The 18,452-nt window shown below is 40.5% G+C and overlaps 1 protein-coding gene across 8 annotated transcripts in view; it reads right to left on the reverse strand.

Annotated features, from left to right (window-relative positions):
• BMPER (BMP binding endothelial regulator) overlaps nt 1-18,452 on the reverse strand; it is a 589,367-nt gene that overhangs the window by 113,451 nt on the left and 457,464 nt on the right. The window contains exon 14 of one of the 8 annotated variants that reach the window (XM_058182123.1): nt 5,079-5,394. The exons of the other annotated variants lie outside the window; for them this stretch is intronic. Coding sequence (XP_058038106.1) covers nt 5,373-5,394 — 22 coding nt within the window. The 3' untranslated portion in view covers nt 5,079-5,372. Of the gene's footprint in view, nt 1-5,078; nt 5,395-18,452 lie in introns of those variants that run through there. 8 annotated transcript variants of the gene reach the window in all.

An 18,452-nucleotide genomic window follows, 5' to 3' on the forward strand; every position in this document is an offset into this window, starting at 1 on the left:
CTTTGAATTATTAACAGACAAAAATATTACTGTCCCTGAAAGACAAGTGAGGAAGATCTGGAAGAAATGGGTTGATTATATGTTTTATATCTATTATAAAAGACTAGGTATTTGGATTTATACTGGATTTTGACGAGGATGGACTAAATTTGAATAACTACTGTAATTCTTGGTATTGAAATTTTATAATGAGTTGTATTGTATTTTGAATAGAATAATTTTGAAAGAGTTTATGTAAGAAAGACCTGGGGGAAAAATTATATGGTTATAGAAGCTATAAGGGAGATATTCTTTGAATTGGATTGGATTTTTATGTTTTAGTTGGTTTTAAATACTTTAGGATTAATTTGTTTTATTGATTTACATATTTTGTATTCTTAATTGTTATTTTCTTTTTCTTGAAGGATTTTGGTTGTGTTAGGAGGAAGTCAGAGCTAGAGAGGGAAAATTGATATAATAGTTTTGGGGGGAAATCTTCTTAGCATATGTTTGTTTTATTTTTATCTATACCTTGTGTTTCATCCGGGAAGTCAGGGGGGAGGGGGGAGGGATTAGTGAAGGGAGGGGGGTTGGGGGGGAAGGGGCGGGAAACTTTTTTTTTTGTAAAACGTTTTGAATATGCAAAACCAAGTGTTACTGTGAATTAAAATTTTTCTGCAGAATTCCAAGAGAAGCTAAAGAAGCTTCAGGTTGTCATCCCATACCACCTGCCAGAAGGGAAACCCTGCTTATCTTGCCTTGGCTGCTCACCTTGAGTGATGCCCACGGCCCAGCTGCTCTCTAGTTCCTCACCCAAGCTCAGCCTTAGATTTGTAGAGCCACCTTCGCCCCACCCCCCTGGGTGTGCACACAAGAGGTGGAAAGCACGCAGGGCCTGGGGACTGGCATACCTGGGGATTACTTGCTGAGCACTGCCCTTCATCCAGGAAGCCAGCCCTCTCGTGCTTGAAGCCTGCTGTGCCCATGCCCAAGGTGCGCGGCTGAAGCAGCACTGTAGATTTAAGGCTGGCAGTGGGTGGCACTGGTGCCTCCTGTTCCCACTTGTTGGCCTTTCCCTGGGACTGCCCCACCTCCACATGGGAAAGCCACATTGTTCTGACCTAGATTCCCTTAACAAGCAGGAGGCAGGAATTGGTCCCGGCAAAACCTTTTATTTACATGACTGTGAATTACATTCGTTCACAGTCAGCAAAGTTTGTCCAAACAGTTTTGCAAAGGAATATTTATCAACATACCTTATCTTGTTTGGCAAGCTGCTACGTAACTAATTTCCAACCAAGAAGGACAAGGACCTTGTCAGGTAAAGGCAAAACTTGGCACAGACTCTCAGAGTCACAGAACAAACAAATTGTTTTCTGCAAAAGCCCTCTTCCTGACTGCTCTTTTATTGCCTATGGGAAGGGCCAATCACTTCCAAGGTATAGCTTTACTCCTGAGTCGACCCTTTCTGAGTTGTTCTTGTCTTCTGGCAGGTGCTGTCTAACACCCTCTCTCCTCTGATGCAGAACCCTCATCCAAGCTTTCTGCAGCCCCCAGGACTGGCCCAAGTTCCTCCCCAACCTCCTCACTATCCAACTGCTACTAGCTCAACTGGCTGCCAGCAGGCCACAACACATGTCCCTACCTGTGTGTGGAGGAGGTGGAAAACAGAGGGCATGGGACCCAGGGCAGGGGCTTCTGCCTGCCAGCTACTGGTGGATTTCTACTGGGTCGCACCAGTTTGGGTGAACCGGTAGTGGTAATTGGGCCTGGCTCGCCGAACTGGTAGTGACTGCTTGGCTGGCCATGCCAGCATGCCCCCGAACCAGTAGCCTGTTGCTGCTCGCTTGCCCCGCCTGCCTGCACTACTGCTGGGAAGCAGTTGGCAAAGAGGCGGTGGCTGGGAGGCTTTTTGCAGTCACATTGAAAAAGAAAAAGCCGCAGCTGCAAAGCGGCTCTCAAAGAGGCAGTGGCTGACTGCAGACCACTGAAAACTACTGGAGGCCACCAAAAAAGCCGCTGCCATCACTTCTCATTGCCTGCTGCATCAGTTCAAGTGTGAAGCAATGGTGGGGAGGGTGGAAAAAAAGAGAAGTTCCATAGGTTTTCTTTTTAGATGGCAAAGGCTTCCCATTTTGATCCCCTTCCCGTCATTGCCTCTGTGCCTAACAGACCTCTGCATGACTCTCAGCTCACCTCTTCAACCCATGCATGTGTATTTGTGTGTGCGTGCACACACCTAAAGGTCTCTTCCTGACAGCCCGGCGCTGTGACAATGGAGAGGAAAACATCAGGACAGGCTTGGGGCTGAGAAAAACAAGCATTTTTTTAAAAAAAAAGAGCTTTCATTAATTTGCACTTTGCAACCTAAGAAATTTCTGAGAGAGAGAGAGAGAGAGAGAGAGAGAGAGAGAGAGAGAGAGAGAGAGAGAGAGAGAGAGCATGGGGGGGGCAGGGGGAGGTATCTCACTCATTCTAACCTGCAAGCTAATGAAAGCTCTTTTTTTTAAATGCTTGTTTTTCTCAGCCCAGCCTCTCCCAATTTTTTCCTCTTTCACAGTGCTGAGCTGCAAGGGGCACACGCACACACACAAACATAACCAAGTCTGGAAGATGTGAGCTAAAAACATGATGGGGGAGGGGTCAAAATGGGAAATCTCTGTCGGGAGCCTTTGGCAGCTTAAAAAAAGGAAAGGGAAGAAAAAGGGGAAGAAAAGGAAGGAAGGAAGGAAGGAAGGAAGGAAGGAAGGAAGGAAGGAAGGAAGGAAGGAAGGAAGGAAGGAAGGAAGGAACGGCAACTTGGTTGGAGCTATCCCAGTTCAAAGAAGAAAGCAATGTTGTGTTCTGTTTTGTCACTGACAGAACTTTGTTGGCAATCCAAGTTAACATTGAATTGTGAGCTCTTAGGAAAGTATCTCCTCCTTGTATGTTGCAAACAGCCATTTCCAGGGTGGAAAACAAAATAAAGCAGAATGGGGAAAATATTTTCCATTCCAGTCTGAATTAGACCATGGCAGCGTCCCTTCAGGAGAGCCCTTTTAAGCAGGGGTGAAATCCAGCAGGTTCTGACAGGTTCTAGAGAACTGGTAGCAGAAATTTTGAGCAGTTTGGAGAACTGGCAGCAGATATTTTGAGTAGTTCAGAGAACCGGCAAATACCACCTCTGGTTGGCCCCAGAGTGCGGTAGGAATGGAGATCTTGCAATATCCTTCCCCCAGGAGTGGGGAGTGAATGGGGATTTTGCAGTATCCTTCCTCTGGAGTGGGGTGGGAATGGAGATTTTGTAGTATCCTTCCTCTGCCACACCCACCAAGGCACGCCCACGAAGCTAGACCACGTCCACCAAGCCACGCCCACAGAACTGGTAGTAAAAAAAATTGGATTTCACCACTGCTTTTAAGGATTATGTATTCATAGAAAAACAACTAACTTACTTCTGTTTTTAAATGCTAAAGCTGTTGTACATAAAAAACAGGAGCTTTAATAACTATCACAGCCACCAGCACCCAAGAAGGGGCAGGAAAGACAAAGAAAAAGGAGAAAAGAGAGCAAGGAAGGGAAAATAAGGAAAGAGAGGAAGAAAGAAGAAAGGAAAATGAAGAGGGAAGAAAAAAGAAGAAAATGGAAAAAAGAAGGGAAGGAAGGAAGGAAGGAAGGGATTATAATGAAAGGGATTCAGATTCTGAGGGAAGTCCTGCCTTAGCACTTGGCCACCAGCAGCCCTGCTGTCCTTTCACCATCCCTTGTCCCCTTGTCCTGACCTCTCTTGGTGGTCTCCCATCCTATTGCTAAAGACGCTTTGGTTACAAAGCTGGGTCTCCTTGTATGGAGAGGGAGTGGGCCTCCCTCTGACCCACACACCTTGCCCTCCTGCATACACCATGAGCAATGTGCCCAAGGAGAGTGAAAACAACAGCAGAATCCTTGAGGAGGAGGTAAGTGCAGCTGGGTGCCCCCTTGGGGAAGTGGGTTTGAGCTGTGGGGTCCCAGTGCCCTGGGAGCTTGAGGGCCAGGCTGGGCGCTTTCCCTCCACTGCCCAGAGCTCTTGGCAGCCTGCGCTGCTGTCAGTCCTTTGTGTGGCTTGAGAGGGACAGCAGTTGCCCCCCTTCTTTGTGGCAGCCCCTCAAAACCCTGTTTTGTGACTTGCCTATCACACTCTTGGGCAAAGCATGTAAGCCATTTCCTCCTTTCGATAGCCCATGAAAGTACATCTATAGTATGTAGATGCAGATAATAAAGTCAAAAAAAGGTGAACAACATTTTTACAGAACTATAGATATGTTGAGGGCAGGCGTAAGAAGGAGTGGCTGGGAGGGAAGGGGCCGGGCGAGGTGCCCCTCAACATGAGTGATGTTGAGTTGGCCATGCCCACTCAGTCACATGCCCACCCAGCCACACCCATCCAGTCACACAACCACCCAATCATACAACCACCCAGTCACACAATCACCAAGCCATGCCCACAGAACCGGTTGTTAAAAAATTTGAATCCCACCACCATCTGGAAGCCTCTCAGCCTGCCACGCATCTCTAGAATATATTATCAGGGAGATTTAATAACCACCACATTTCTAGCATTTTGAATTCTGTTCTTTGAAGATAAATAATAATGCTTGGGTGAGAGATTTAATTCTTACATATGTAATTTTTGAGTTATCAATATACATACAAAAAATGGGAAATCATAGCTGCCAGTTCTTTAGCTGATTTTGGCCTTCATACACACTGAATTCTTTCCAAGATGATCCATAATGTATCAGCATTGTATATATGTGAGTCCAAGGAAGGTGGCCTTTTGTAATTGACAGATGAAAATTTTGTCAATGTCAGATTTTCTAAGTGTTATCCAAAACCTTTTTGTTATGGCACCCAGTGTGCTGATAACCACTGAAACATGATGGCCGATTTATGCTATAAACTTTCAAGTTTGATTTTCAGAACTTGTTATTTTGTAATCTTCTTCAGTTCTTTGTCTTCTATTCTACTATCCCCTAATGCTATTGCCACATCAATTGTCCACACTTTCCTCTTTTCAGCTGAATATACTATTGTTATTCTATACACAACAATGTGAAATCATAGTTGTGAGTTCTTCAGTTGGTGTTGGCCTTCATTATTATTATAAAATATATATGTTGCCCAACTCCCAACAACTCTGGGTAGTTTTCAAATTATTAAAAATATTTTAAACAAGAAGAAAACACAAAGAAAAAAGAACAATAATGGCAGAGATTAAAAGAACCAGAAGGGAACAAAGGAAAAGAAAGAAAAAGGGAATGAATCACACTCATCAAAGAACATGTTTTGAAAGGTCATTTGAAGCACCAACAACTATTAAATTTTCAGATGGAACTTCATTCCAGAGGGAAGGTACTGCTACAGAGAAGGTGCTCTTATGGGGTCCAGATAGATAGCCTGGAAAATACAATGGGAGACAGGAAGTTCCTCAGATATCCTATGCTATGTAAGACTTAGGTAATAACTAGAACCTTGAATCATGCCTAGAAATAAATTGGCAACTAGTGCAGCTCACAAAGCAGAGGTATTACATGAGCATTCCGAGTCTTGCCCATGAAACACAGAGCCACTGCATTCTGGACCACTTAGCACTTCTTAATGCTCTTCAAGGGCAGCCCCATGTAGTTGCAGTAATTAAGTAGTGAGATGGCCAAAGTATGAATGACAGTGGTGGGTTGCTCCCGGTTCGCACTGGTCAGGAGAACCTGGTAGTAAAAATTTGCAGTCAGTTGCAGAACCAGTAGTAATGGCTGGCTGGCCATACTCCTGAACCAGTCCCCTGGTTGCCGCTTGCTCATCCTGGCTGCCATGTTTGTCGCTGCCATGTTCTTCACACATGCGCATCCCATTGCCTTGCAAGTACAATGGGATGCGCATGCGTGAAGAACATGGCGGTGACAGCAGCAGCTTTTTCCATAGCTGCAAAGCTTGCCAGGCTTGGCAGCCCCCTCCTGCTTGCCTGCACTCCCAAATCCGCCGCCAAGGCCACCAGCTTCACCCTTCCCTCTGCCTCTGCCCTTTCCTGTTGAGGCCACTGCTACTGTCTCCATTTTTTCCGCTCTTTTTGCTTGCAATTTATCTGGTTTTCCTTTTCATTGAGATCTGCTTCATTTGCTCATTTTTCTGATCTATATTTGTTCCTTGTTCATATTGAATTTGCTGGTTTTTTCCATCTTATCTTTCTATAGCTTCCACCATTTCAAGGGCAGTTTGATCTTTATTTATTGTTCTTTGTAAAATGTTTTCCATTTTCTCATCTATACCATCCATTAAAACTTTAATGCTTTGGAACATCAAATTCACCTCATGAAAAAGTCCATTCATTTCCACAACTGTTCCTTCAACTCCATTCATAATAGTGATAAACGTTCTACAACAAAGAGTCTCTGTCCAGTTCAAAATAAGTCCAGTTATAGGAGTATGGATTTATCTCCCAATCGTCAACAGATGGCACTCTCCTCTCAAATTTCAATGCTACTTTTTTCCCACCAGATTTTAATTACAATCAGAATTCATTTATTTCAAAACGAAGTCAATTGTTTTGATGTCCCAGGTCCATCATTTAAGTTAACCAATAACCAGTTCTGCATTTAAAATGCCTTTTCAGAATAACATCAATCCAATCCAAAATCCAATATTCAATGCTTTAAAAAAAAACAACTCTTATTTCTTCCTTATTTCAATTTTCTCCAGGGCTGAATCAATAGTTCAAAGTGCCTATTAGGTGCTAAAGTTAATCTTTTGAATGCCTCTTTTTTTCCTCCAAGATCATTTCTTTGGGGATAACCTTTAGGCAGAAACCAAGCTTAATCTCACCCAGTCACACACTGTTCCTCTACTCACTCCTGCGCTATCTTTACTGCTTTAGCTGCCCCAGCTTTGTGGTGGCCATGATGGCCACCACTGTTCCTCACCTTCAGATTAGAGCAGGGGTAGTCAACCTTTTTATACATACTGCCCACTTTTGTATCTCTGTTAGTAGTAAAATTTTCTAACCACCTACTGGTTCCACAGTAATGCGCTGTGTATCCTCGTCTGTGCATGCCTCTCGCACATCGTGAATTGGGTTTGGGGGGGTGCTGGCTACCAGCTCTGCTTGTCTGTTACAGCTGGGTGGTGTGGGGGGAGATGCGCAAGCTATTCTGGGATGAAGCCCTTTTGTTAGCAGTCGCACTATAGCGCCATTTAGTTTCACTTATGTAACATGAACTAAACTTATGGACAGGTGATACAAATAGTATATTTTCAGAAATTTAAATTGTCACAGGGAATTTCATGAAAATCTAATGAAAATGTTTTTAAATAATGCTATGAACATTTTTTAAAAAGTCAATCAAATTTTAAAAAAGGAAAGTGCTTCAGTATTGGACAAAACCCCTACCGCCCACCATGAAAGCTGGAATGCCCACTAGTGGGTAGTAGGGACCAGGTTGACTACCACTGGATTAGAGGGTTTTCCTTCGGTGAAGCAGGAGAGTTGCGGCTCTCCGTGACCTCCAGAGAATCCCTCTGTCCTTTGCCTCCCCTACAGGGTGGCTTTGGCTCCTTTCAAAGCCCTCTGATGGAGAGAGTTCAGTGCAGGATCATGGAGCTGCAATCCCTGCCCCTGATGTCACTGCTATGTTCTATGAGAAGGAGTTCTAATTACTTCCTAAGAATAGACATTTAATTCCAGGAAGTACTAAATCAATTTCACCAACTAAGTCACTGAATAAGGAAGCAAAGAAGCAAAGAAGCAAGGAGCAAGGAAGGAAAGGCCACATTCCCAAGAATAAACATCTCTCTATAAGAGAGAATTTTGAATAACACAAATCAGGAATATATATTAGTATAAGCTTGAACCCAGTCAATATATTTGCAAACTATTTTGCCTTGTACAATCAAAATCAAAATATCCTACCTATATTTGGAACCTAATACTGTTGATGGATAGCACAGTCACATGTTTAGTTCACTATGTGCATCTTTTCATCACCATCCAACCTTACTTTCTTCCTTAATAGAGAGAGTGTAAGGAAATAGTTGATTAGCATCAACAACTCTCAATGGGCCTGTGTTGCATAAAAACAAGAAGAGAAGGGCAAGTATCATCTATTGCAACACAGGGCAGGACAAGTCATAAGAACAGTGTAAAAATTAATCAAGACCACTTTGTGGGAATAGTTGGATTAAACAAATATGTGGTTAAGATATGTCTTCCCAGCTACTGAAATGTGATCAATTTGCAATTGTCTTGTTGCTTCTTTTATTTTTCTTTCAAGTGCCACATTTGGTTTTATATGGCTTTATGGTTTACAAAGTTGTTACATTTTGTAAGCTAATTTCAGGAACATTGATTGAATAAGTAAGATATAAATATAAATAAAATAAACAAATGTGCATTTTGCCAGCATTGTAGGTTACCAAGGAACACTGCCATGATGGAATTTTAGAAATCCACTTACTCTATTCTAAACTTAACTTTCCAATTCACCCTACTACATTCATATTCATGTAGCAAAGGATATGACCCAGGAATACTCTTTAGCAATCTTTTTCACAGAAACAGCAGAGTTCCAGAAACTCTTGATCCCATCTGGATAGACTATTCCCACATTTACAGCAAAACTGTGAAAATGCCATGTACCATATACTATTCTCAGGAGAGGAAGAGCCCCATGTATCAGTTACTGTGGGAATGAAAACCACAAAAGGAAATGGAACACAGAAGCGGTGAGAGGCACAGAAACCATCTGCAGACATAGTTGTTTGTGGTAGGGGTTTGCCATTGAGGAGGGAAGTCAAGGCCTATGTGGCATCTGCAATCTAAATAAAAAGGTAAAGAAACCAATAATACTAGCACAGGGAATGTTTTTATTGCTTCTGCTGTTAGAGCTTCAACTTCCTGAAATAATAAAAAGAATTTAAAAAATAGCTCTGGAATGTCATAAATGGAAAGAAGACACAAATGCATGCTCAGGGGAGCATCTGTAGAAAAACTATTAAGTAGCTCTGAAAAGACAAAGAAAAAAAATCTGTCCAGACCACCGACTATGCAGCAATTATAATGCTGGATATCCATAATGACTTTAATGTGAAAGTCACAAATCTTGTCCCAAATTAATTGAACCACATCACATCCATGTGAGCAGAGGCACAGTGGGAGGAATGCTACAGAGTCCCACAGAGTCAATTGCTTCTGGGTTAAATCACAGCACCTGTTATTGTTACACAAGATTTTAGTTCAAACAGAAAGGACTTTACAATACTAAATAGGAAAAAGCTGATAAATGAAGTTCCACAATGAAGTTCCCCAGAGTAGGTATCATCACAAAGAAAGTCCCATTTCATGTTCCAGGAGGTTTAATGTCCTAGACAGAAATTGTGCCTCTTGAGTTGAAATAAGAATATGCTGGCTGGGGAATTCTGGGAGTTCAAATCCACACATTTTAAATTTGCTAAAGTTGAGAAACACTGCTCCACATCATGAAGTTTAAGAAGGCAGAAAGTAGATAATTTTTTGTTCTAAATACTTTTATCAAATAGCAGAAAAATAAGAGGAAGCATATTTCACAAAAATGAAATAGAAGATATCTCTGAAAATACAAGTTTTTCAGAACTATATACCTGAGGTCTAACATACTGGTTGTGGAATAGATATCAAAAGTGACAAATAAAACAGGTCAAATTAATGTTCCATTAAATTAAGAAAGGGGAATTCTTGTTCTATGACAACTTGTGATGATATTCTTGAGTTTCATGCTCAAGAATACTTCAGGATTGCAGATGTTTCTATTGTGGTATGATAAATGCAGAACTTTAACAATCTTAAGATTAATTATTGATTGGACAGTGCTGAAAATGTTATTTCTGAACTCTGATAATATATATATTAGAATAAATGTGACCTTAGTGAGAACTTACATCATTGTGTAATCACTGAAGTTGTAGGAAATTAGTTTCTGGTAACGAGGAATTTACCTAATTTTGATTTTCAGAATTTACTGAAATTTGAAAAAATGGGAAAAAAAAGCATACAACATTTATGAAATGTCCATGGAATCATTAGAATTTAAATATAATGATTCACCAAGAATTCATTTTGTGTCTGCCTACACATACAGGCATGGTACAGTTTGAAGTAAGACTGGTAATGATCTAAACAAAAGGCCTTCATATAAACATGGTAATCATGTTAAGTTAGAATTTTAATGTTTGTCAATCAATTCTAACCTCATCTCCAAGGGACTATCTACTGCAGTACAATTAGGCTACAGTATGTTGTAAATATTTTAGACAGAGATCCAATGAGGTTGGATTAGGCAGTCATCTTCTGTTGCTTTATGTATTGAACATCTCCAAATGTTCTTCAGAAAATTTGCTAGATAAGTAAAATCAGCCACTAAGCAAAGCTCTATACATTCCAAATTCATTTTACTATCTCATTCAGATATCATAAAGAGCAAGCAAAAAGACATTCAAGAGGGATCTAGAAAGTGACAAGTTTCTATTTATTTCCAGATCACATATCCAGCTGTTGATCTTGTCTTTCTATGCTTTTCACAACTCTCAAAGGTCCACCAGTCCGAAGCTAACCTCAGCACAGCAGTAATCAAAATGAAGAGGAAAAGGAAAAAAACCCCTCTGTGTAAACATTTTCCTCCAACTCTTTCAAAAATTCCCGGTGGCTGAAAACCTAACAGAAGATCACTGTGGATAGTTTGGCAGAAACCAGCATTGCAAAGAGCAAGGTTACTTCTCCACACATATTGGTTTTTGCCCACTGACTGTTAAGATGGGTAGGAGAAACTAAGTGAAAGACTGTATGTTGGCCCAATGGATAATTCCACATGGATATAAGGAGGACAGCTAATGAAAAACATGATATAAAGTTCAGTTCCAGGGCAGTCCTTCAGGATCTTGGTCTAACAAGGCCTCCTTGTCATATCAGCTTTATCATGAATGAATCAAAATGTAGATCAGGTGATCTGAGCAAAAAATACTTAAAGTAAAAAGCAAAATGCAAAACAACAGCTGGTATGTTTCTGAATGTTCTTCACTCCCTGAATAAAAACATGTGATATATACCTGTGTTCACAATGCTTACAAATCCTGATCTAAAGTCAGGTTTTTTGCACTGGACTAATGCAGTGTCTGAACACTCAATGTTTAGGCTTGAACTCATGCTACAGAAGGTAAGACACATTTCTTTCTGTTTCTTACAATACTAATTTCTTACAATAATTCTATACCAATTTTATGTATAGCAACATAGGATGTAAATATATCTATTCCTACTGTTGATACTCAAGTGACTGTATGGAAACATGAAATCTGATATTAGCAATAGCAATAGCACTTAGACTTATATACAGCTTCATAGGGCTTTACAACAACAAAGCTAGTGGAGTAGACAGTATTCCAGCTGAGTTATTCAAAATCTTAAAAGACGACGCAGTAAAAGTGCTACACCCAATTTGCCAGTAAATTTGGAAAACTCAGCAATGGCACAGGATTGGAAAAGGTCAGTTTACATTCCAATTCCAAAGAAAGGCAATGCCAAAGAATGTTCAAACCATCGCACCATTGGACTCATTTCACATGCTAGTAAGGTTAGGCTTAAAATCCTACAAGCTAGGCTCCAGCAGTATGTGGAGCGAGAACTACCAGAAGTACAGGCAGGATTTCGTAGAGGCAGAGGAACTAGAGATCAAATTGCCAACATACGCTGGATCATGGAGAAAGCTAGGCAGTTCCAGAAAAACATCTACTTCTGCTTCATTGACTATGCTAAAGCCTTTGATTGTGTGGATCACAACAAATTGTGGCAAGTTCTTAAAGAGATGGGAGTACCAGACCATCTCATTTGTCTCCTGAGAAACCTGTCTGCGGGTCAAGAAGCAACAGTGAGAACTGGACATGGAATCGCTGATTGGTTCAAAATTGGGAAAGAAGTCCGACAAGGCTGTATATTATCACCCTGTCTATTTAACTTATATGCAGAGCACATTATGAGAAAGGCGGGGCTAGATGAATCAAAAATTGGAATTAAGATTGCCAGGAGAAATATCAACAACCTCAGATATGCAGATGATACCACTCTAATGGCAGAAAGCGAAGAGGAACTAAAGAGCCTCCTGATGTGGGTGAAGGAGGAGAGTGCAAAAGTTGTCTTGAAACTCAACATTAAGAAAACTAAAATCATGGCATCTGGCCCTCTCAATTCCTGGCAAATAGATGGGGAAGAAATGGAGGTAGTGACAGATTTTATTTTCCTGGGTTCCAAGATCACCGCAGATGGGGACTGTAGCCAAGAAATTAAAAGACACTTGCTCCTGGGGAGGAAAGCTATGGCAAAGCTAGACAGCGTACTAAAAAGCAGAGACATCACCCTGCCAACCAAAGTGCATATAGTCAAGGCTATGGTTTTCCCAGTTGCAATATATGGCTGTGAAGGTTGGACCATAAGAAAGGCTGACCGCCAAAGAATTGAGGCCTTTGAACTCTGGTGCTGGAGAAGACTCCTGTGAGTCCCTTGGACTGCAAGGCGATCAAACAAGTCAGTCCTAGAGGAGATCAACCCTGATTGCTCTTTAGAAGGCCAGATCCTGAAGATGAAACTGAAATACTTTGGCCACCTAATGAGAAGGAAGGACTCACTGGAGAAGAGCCTAATGCTGGAAAAGATTGAGGGCAAAAGAAGAAGGGGACGACAGAGAACGAGGTGGCTAGATGGAGTCACTGAAGCAGTAGGCATGAGTTTAAATGGACTCCAGAGGATGGTAGAGGACAGGAAGGCCTGGAGGAATGTTGTCCATGGGGTCGCGATGGGTCGGACACGACTTCGCAACTAACAACAACAACAACAATGGGCTTTACAGCTCTTTCTAAGCAGTTTACAGAATCAGCATATTGCCCCCAACAATCTGGGTCTTCATTTTACTGATTTTGGAAGGATGGAAGGCTGAATCAACCTTGAGCCAGTGAGAATCAAACTGCTGGCAATTGACAGAATTAGTTAACAATACTGCATTCTAACTACAGTGCTACCATGGCTCTTGTGATACCACAATGTCACCAAACATACTGGGTAACATTAGAGAGTACTAGTAAGAGAAGGGGGAAAAAGCCCGAATGATATATTTACATTAGCATTTACAAGGCAAAGGGGGAAAAACAGCAGTGGTGACATGTAATCCAAGTCCCACCTCTTTTCTACATTCACCAACAATCTACACATACAAAACGGCAGACTTTGTGACTCCTCTAAAATCTAAGAATTTCAAAAATATGCAAGTGAAAATGTATTACTAATGCACATTCTGAAGAGCCACAAATGCACCAGCAACTATTTACCTTCCAATATAATGAAAATATGTGTTGGGAGACCATTTTTATTTTGTAGATTCGGTGATCTGATACTACTTTTAAAAGATTAATTCTGGGCAAAAGTCTTCTGGAGAAGTGACCAAGACCTGACATGGATTGCATCAATTATAGTCTTTCTAATTCTTTATGAAACTAATGAAAGTTAGCTTGTGAATTAAAACGTAATACTTTGCTTTGCCACATCTTTTTTCTGTACTTCAATTGGTCTTTCTTGTAAGTCAGTTGGTCTCTTCAGTACTCAGTAAACCTTCATGGTATATTAGCTTCACTGTCCTTCAGATATTTTTACAAAGCCGAATAGTTATGGCAATAATAATTTAATGTGGCAATAATAATTTAATAATAACATTATTATTGCTGTTGTTCATCACCCAGCCAGCCAAATATTCAGAATGGGTTTGACATTTTTGCCTACCTATTGTGTCCTTTCCAAGGACTTGGGATAGGCAGATCTGGGTGTTACAGATAACATCACATAAGTTGTTCCAAAAGTTGCCTTTTGCAATTGATTGATGGTGAATTTGTTAATGCCTAAGGTATTCAGGAATGCTCCAGTTGTTTTGGGATTGCATCCTAGGCACCTATTACTATTGGAACTACATTTCCTTGCTTCTTTTTTTTTTAAATTTCATTTTGTCACAACAGTATACACAAACATCGATATAAAAAAACAACACATCATTATATATATATATATATATATATATATATATATATATATATATATATATATATATATAGTGTAAAATTGAAAGTGTCTTGGCGATGACGAAGTCTCATTCGTCATCTTCAGGCTTCAGCCGTGCTTCTGGGAGCCAGAAGCACGAAGCTGAAGCCTGAAGATGACGAATGAGACTTCGTCGAAACGTCGCCAAGACACTTTCAATTTTACACGGGAGAAAACCCGAACAACCAAAGACCTATATACAAACACCCGTGAAAACCTCAGAAAACATATATATACATTATATATGTAAAAGTATGCAACAGCTAAATTAATTTGATATAATTAAATTTGATATAATGAAGGGAACAATAGGACAGGAACGGTAGGCACTTTTGTACTCTTATGCACGCCCCTTATAGTCCTTTTAGGAATGGGGTGAGGTCAATAGTAGACAGTTTTTGGTTGAGGATTTTGGGATTTTTGAGTACAGTCTCTGGAGTCAGGTAATGAGTTCCAAGCATTAACAACTCTTTTACAGAAGTCATATTTTCTGCAATCTAGTTTGAAGCGGTTGACATTAAGTTTGAATCTATTGTTTGCTCTTGTATTATTGCGATTGAAGCTGAAGTAATCTTTTACAGGAAGGATATTGCAATAGATGATTTTGTGTGTTAAACACAGGTCGTGTCGAAGTCGGCAGAGTTCTAAGTTTTCTAATCCCAGGGTTTAAAGCCTGGTGGTATAAGGTATTTTGTTGTTTTCGGAGGAGTGAAGAACTCTTCTTGTAAAATATTTCTGGACGTGTTCGATTGTATTAATGTCAGAGATGTGGTATGGGTTCCAGACAGATGAGCTGTATTCAAGAATAAGTCTGGCAAATGTTTGTATGCTCTAGTTAGTAGTGTAGTGTTTTTGGAAAAGAAGCTATGCAAGATTAGGTTTACAACTCTTAGAGCCTTTTTTGCTATGTAATTGCAGTGGGCTTTGGCATTTAGGTCATTTGATATGAAAACTCCAAGATCTTTGACAGGGTGGGGGTCGTCAGTAAGGTAATGACCATCAAGCTTGTACTTGTTGATAGGGTTCTTTTTTCCAATATGTAAGACTGAGCATTTGCTGGTTGAGATTTGGAGTTGCCAAGTTTTAGACCAATCGGAAACAAAGTCAAGGTCTTCTTGAAGGGTAGAAGTATTGTTAGTGGTATTAAATAGTTTGACATCGTCAGCAAAGAGAACACAATAACTTGAGATAAGGTCACAGAGATCATTTATGTATAGTATGAAGAGCATTGGTCCAAGAACACTACCTTGGGAAACACCACTTTTGACAGGAACAGGATTTGATAGAGCGTTGCCAATTTTGACCACTTGTCTGTTTGACAGGAAGGCATTTATCCAATTGTGAAGAGGTCCTGAAATTCCGTAGGATTTTAGTTTGAGGAGAAGTTTATCATGTACTACTGAGTCAAAAGCTTTGCAAAAGTCTATGTAGATTGCATCTATTGCTTTTCCTTGATCAAGGTTGGTAGTCCATATGTTTTTGCAGTGGAGAAATTGTAAGTTACAAGACAATTTTTTTCTGAAACCAAATTGTTTATTAGAGAATAGGTTGTTTGTTTCAAGGTGGAGTGTAATGGATTGGCTTCTACCACAGTTGTTCTATTTCTATTTACAGGTCTTTGTATTTTGTGATTTTCTCCAGTTCTTTCTCTTCTCTTCTGCTGTCTCCAGGTACTGGCAAGTCCACTATTCAGACTTTTTTCTCTTTCATATTGAAAATTGCTACGTCTGGGGTGTTATGTGGCAAATGCCTGTCTGCTTGAATTCTAAAGTCCCAGAGTGATCTATCACTTTCTCTGTTTTATAGTTCCATTTGTTCTTACTTGCAGGCAATTGATATTTTTTGCAGATCTTCCAATGTAGCATTGTTGCTACTTTGTCAATTATTATTATTGTTGGTTGACTCTTCCCCAAGATGGCTGCTGTAGGATAAGAGTTTTTCTTTCACGACCTGCTGTGTTTGTTTCCAGAGCTGGTTCTTTGGCAGCTCTGCCCCTGGAGTTGGATGGGGGTACTTGGGAATGACCAAAGATAATTTTTGGACAGCTGTGGACCTACCCAGGAGGGGGAATCTTGAAGACTGCAACTCCTTGTGGGAGCACCTGGAAGGCAAGGGACTTTTACAATCTCTTCCTACCAGCAAAGCATTTTTGTAGGCAAACTTGGGAATTTTAACTTCACTTTTTGAACTTTTGTTTTGTTTTTTATCTCTAGATGTTAATAGGCTGGCTGAATGCTGATTTATTTCAGCCCCTGCTGAATTTACCTGCTCTTTCTGCTTTCTCTTTGAGTTATTTGGTTCTTCTTATCAATTTCTGTATTTTTGTATAAAAATGTGGCACACGTTTCTGAATGGTGAAAATGTTTATTGTCGTTGTGTCCGACCCATTGTAACCCCATGGATAATATTCCACAGACCTGTCCTCTACCATCCTCTGGAATCCCTTTAGCTCATGCCTACTGCTTCAATGACTCCACCCAGCCACCTCATTCCCTTTCTTCTTTTGCCCTCAATCTTTCCCAGCGTTATGCTCTTCTCCAGTGAGTCCTTCCTTATCATTGAGTGGTCAAAGTATTTGAGTTTCATGTTCAGAACCTGGGCCTCTAAAAGGCAGTCAGGGTTGATCTCCTCTAGGACTGACTTGTTTGATCGCCTTGCAGCCCAAGGGACTCACAGGAGTATTTTCCAGCACCAGAGTTCAAAGGCCTCAATTCTTTGGTACTCAGCCTTTCTTATGTCCAACTTTCACAGCCATACATTGCAACTGGGAAAACCATAGCCTTGACTATACACACTTTTGTTGGCAGGGTGATCTCTCTGCTTTTTAGTATGCTGTCTAGCTTTGCCATAGCTTTCCTCCCCAGGAGCAAGTGTCTTTTAATTTCTTGGCTACAATCCCCATCTGTGGTGATCTTGGAGCCCAGGAAAATAAAATCAGTCACTACCTCCATTTCTTCCCCATCTATTATCTTTTCTTTTATGTACACTGAGAGCATATGCACCAAGACAAATTACTTGTGTGTCCAATCACACTTGGCCAATAAAAAATTCTATTCTATTCTATTCTATTCTATTCTATTCTATTCTATTCTATTCTATTCTATTCTATTCTATTCAATTCTATTCTATTCTATTTTCCCAGAATTGAGAGGACCGGGTGCCATAATCTTAGTTTTCTTAATGTTGAGTTTCAAGCCAACTTTTGCACTCTTCTTCTTTCAAGAGGTTCTTTAGTTCCTCTTAACGATCTGAGCTGCGCGATCGTCAGAGCCTTTTTCTTTTTTTACTTTTAAAAGCATTTTTTACAACCTATTCGGCCGAAGCTGATCATCCCATGTGCCAAAGCTGATCATCCCACCCCACACGCTGTTCTACTTACCCCATGCCTCCTTTTGGTGTGCACCTTGCATTTGGTGCATGGTGCACACTGCCCATGTGTACACAAAGTGCACATGCACAGCCAGAGAACCAGTAGTAAATCAGTTCAGATTTGACCACTTGGCAAAAGTAATTGAGAGAAAAAACAGAAAAGGAATAGAAATCCAGATGACACCTGAGTAAATGAAAAGGGGGGAAGGAGGGGGAAAATGGAGAAACTGTTACTATGCAAATATACATTAAGGATGACATATGCGTAACCAGGAACCAGCAAAATAGAAAAGAAATTGAAAGGAAAATGGATGTAAATAGAGAATTGGGGTTTCTCGAATACCATCTTGAAAATAAACACAACAATGGAGAGGGAATGGAGAGAGGAGTAGAGGGACAGATAGGAAGAAGAGAGGAGGAGAAAACAGGAATGGAGAGAGAGAGAGAGAAGGAAGGGAAAAGGAAAGGAAGAAAGGGAGGGGAAATAAGAATAGAAGAGAGGATTAGAAAGGGAGGAAGAGGGGAGGAGTGGGGGAAAGGAAGGGGAAGGAGAGGAGGGGAAGGAGAGGAGGAACGAAGAAAGTGGGAAAGGATAGAAGAAGGGAGGGAAGGGAAAGGAGGGGAGAAGAAGAAGAAGGGTTGTTGTGAAATAAGGGAGATATAGAATGGTAGAAGAGCAACTCCGAGTATACTTTAAATCTTTAGGATGGAGAATGAACTAATATGAAAGTCAAAAGATAATATATATGATTAATAATGGCTAAGAGACTACATTTATGTATATTTATGAGAAATAAAAATAAAAAACTTAAAAAAAAGAATGTTCATACTATCGCACCATTGCACTCTTTCACATGCTAGTAAGGTTATACTTAAAATCTTACAAGCTAGAGATCAAATTGCCAATAATCGCTGAATCATGGAGAAAGCTGGGGAGTTCCAGAAAAACATTTACTTCTTCTTCATTGACTATGCTAAAGCCTTTGATTGT

Source organism: Ahaetulla prasina, chromosome 4 (assembly GCF_028640845.1).
Source record: "Ahaetulla prasina isolate Xishuangbanna chromosome 4, ASM2864084v1, whole genome shotgun sequence".
Classification (NCBI taxonomy): Eukaryota; Metazoa; Chordata; class Lepidosauria; order Squamata; family Colubridae; genus Ahaetulla; species Ahaetulla prasina.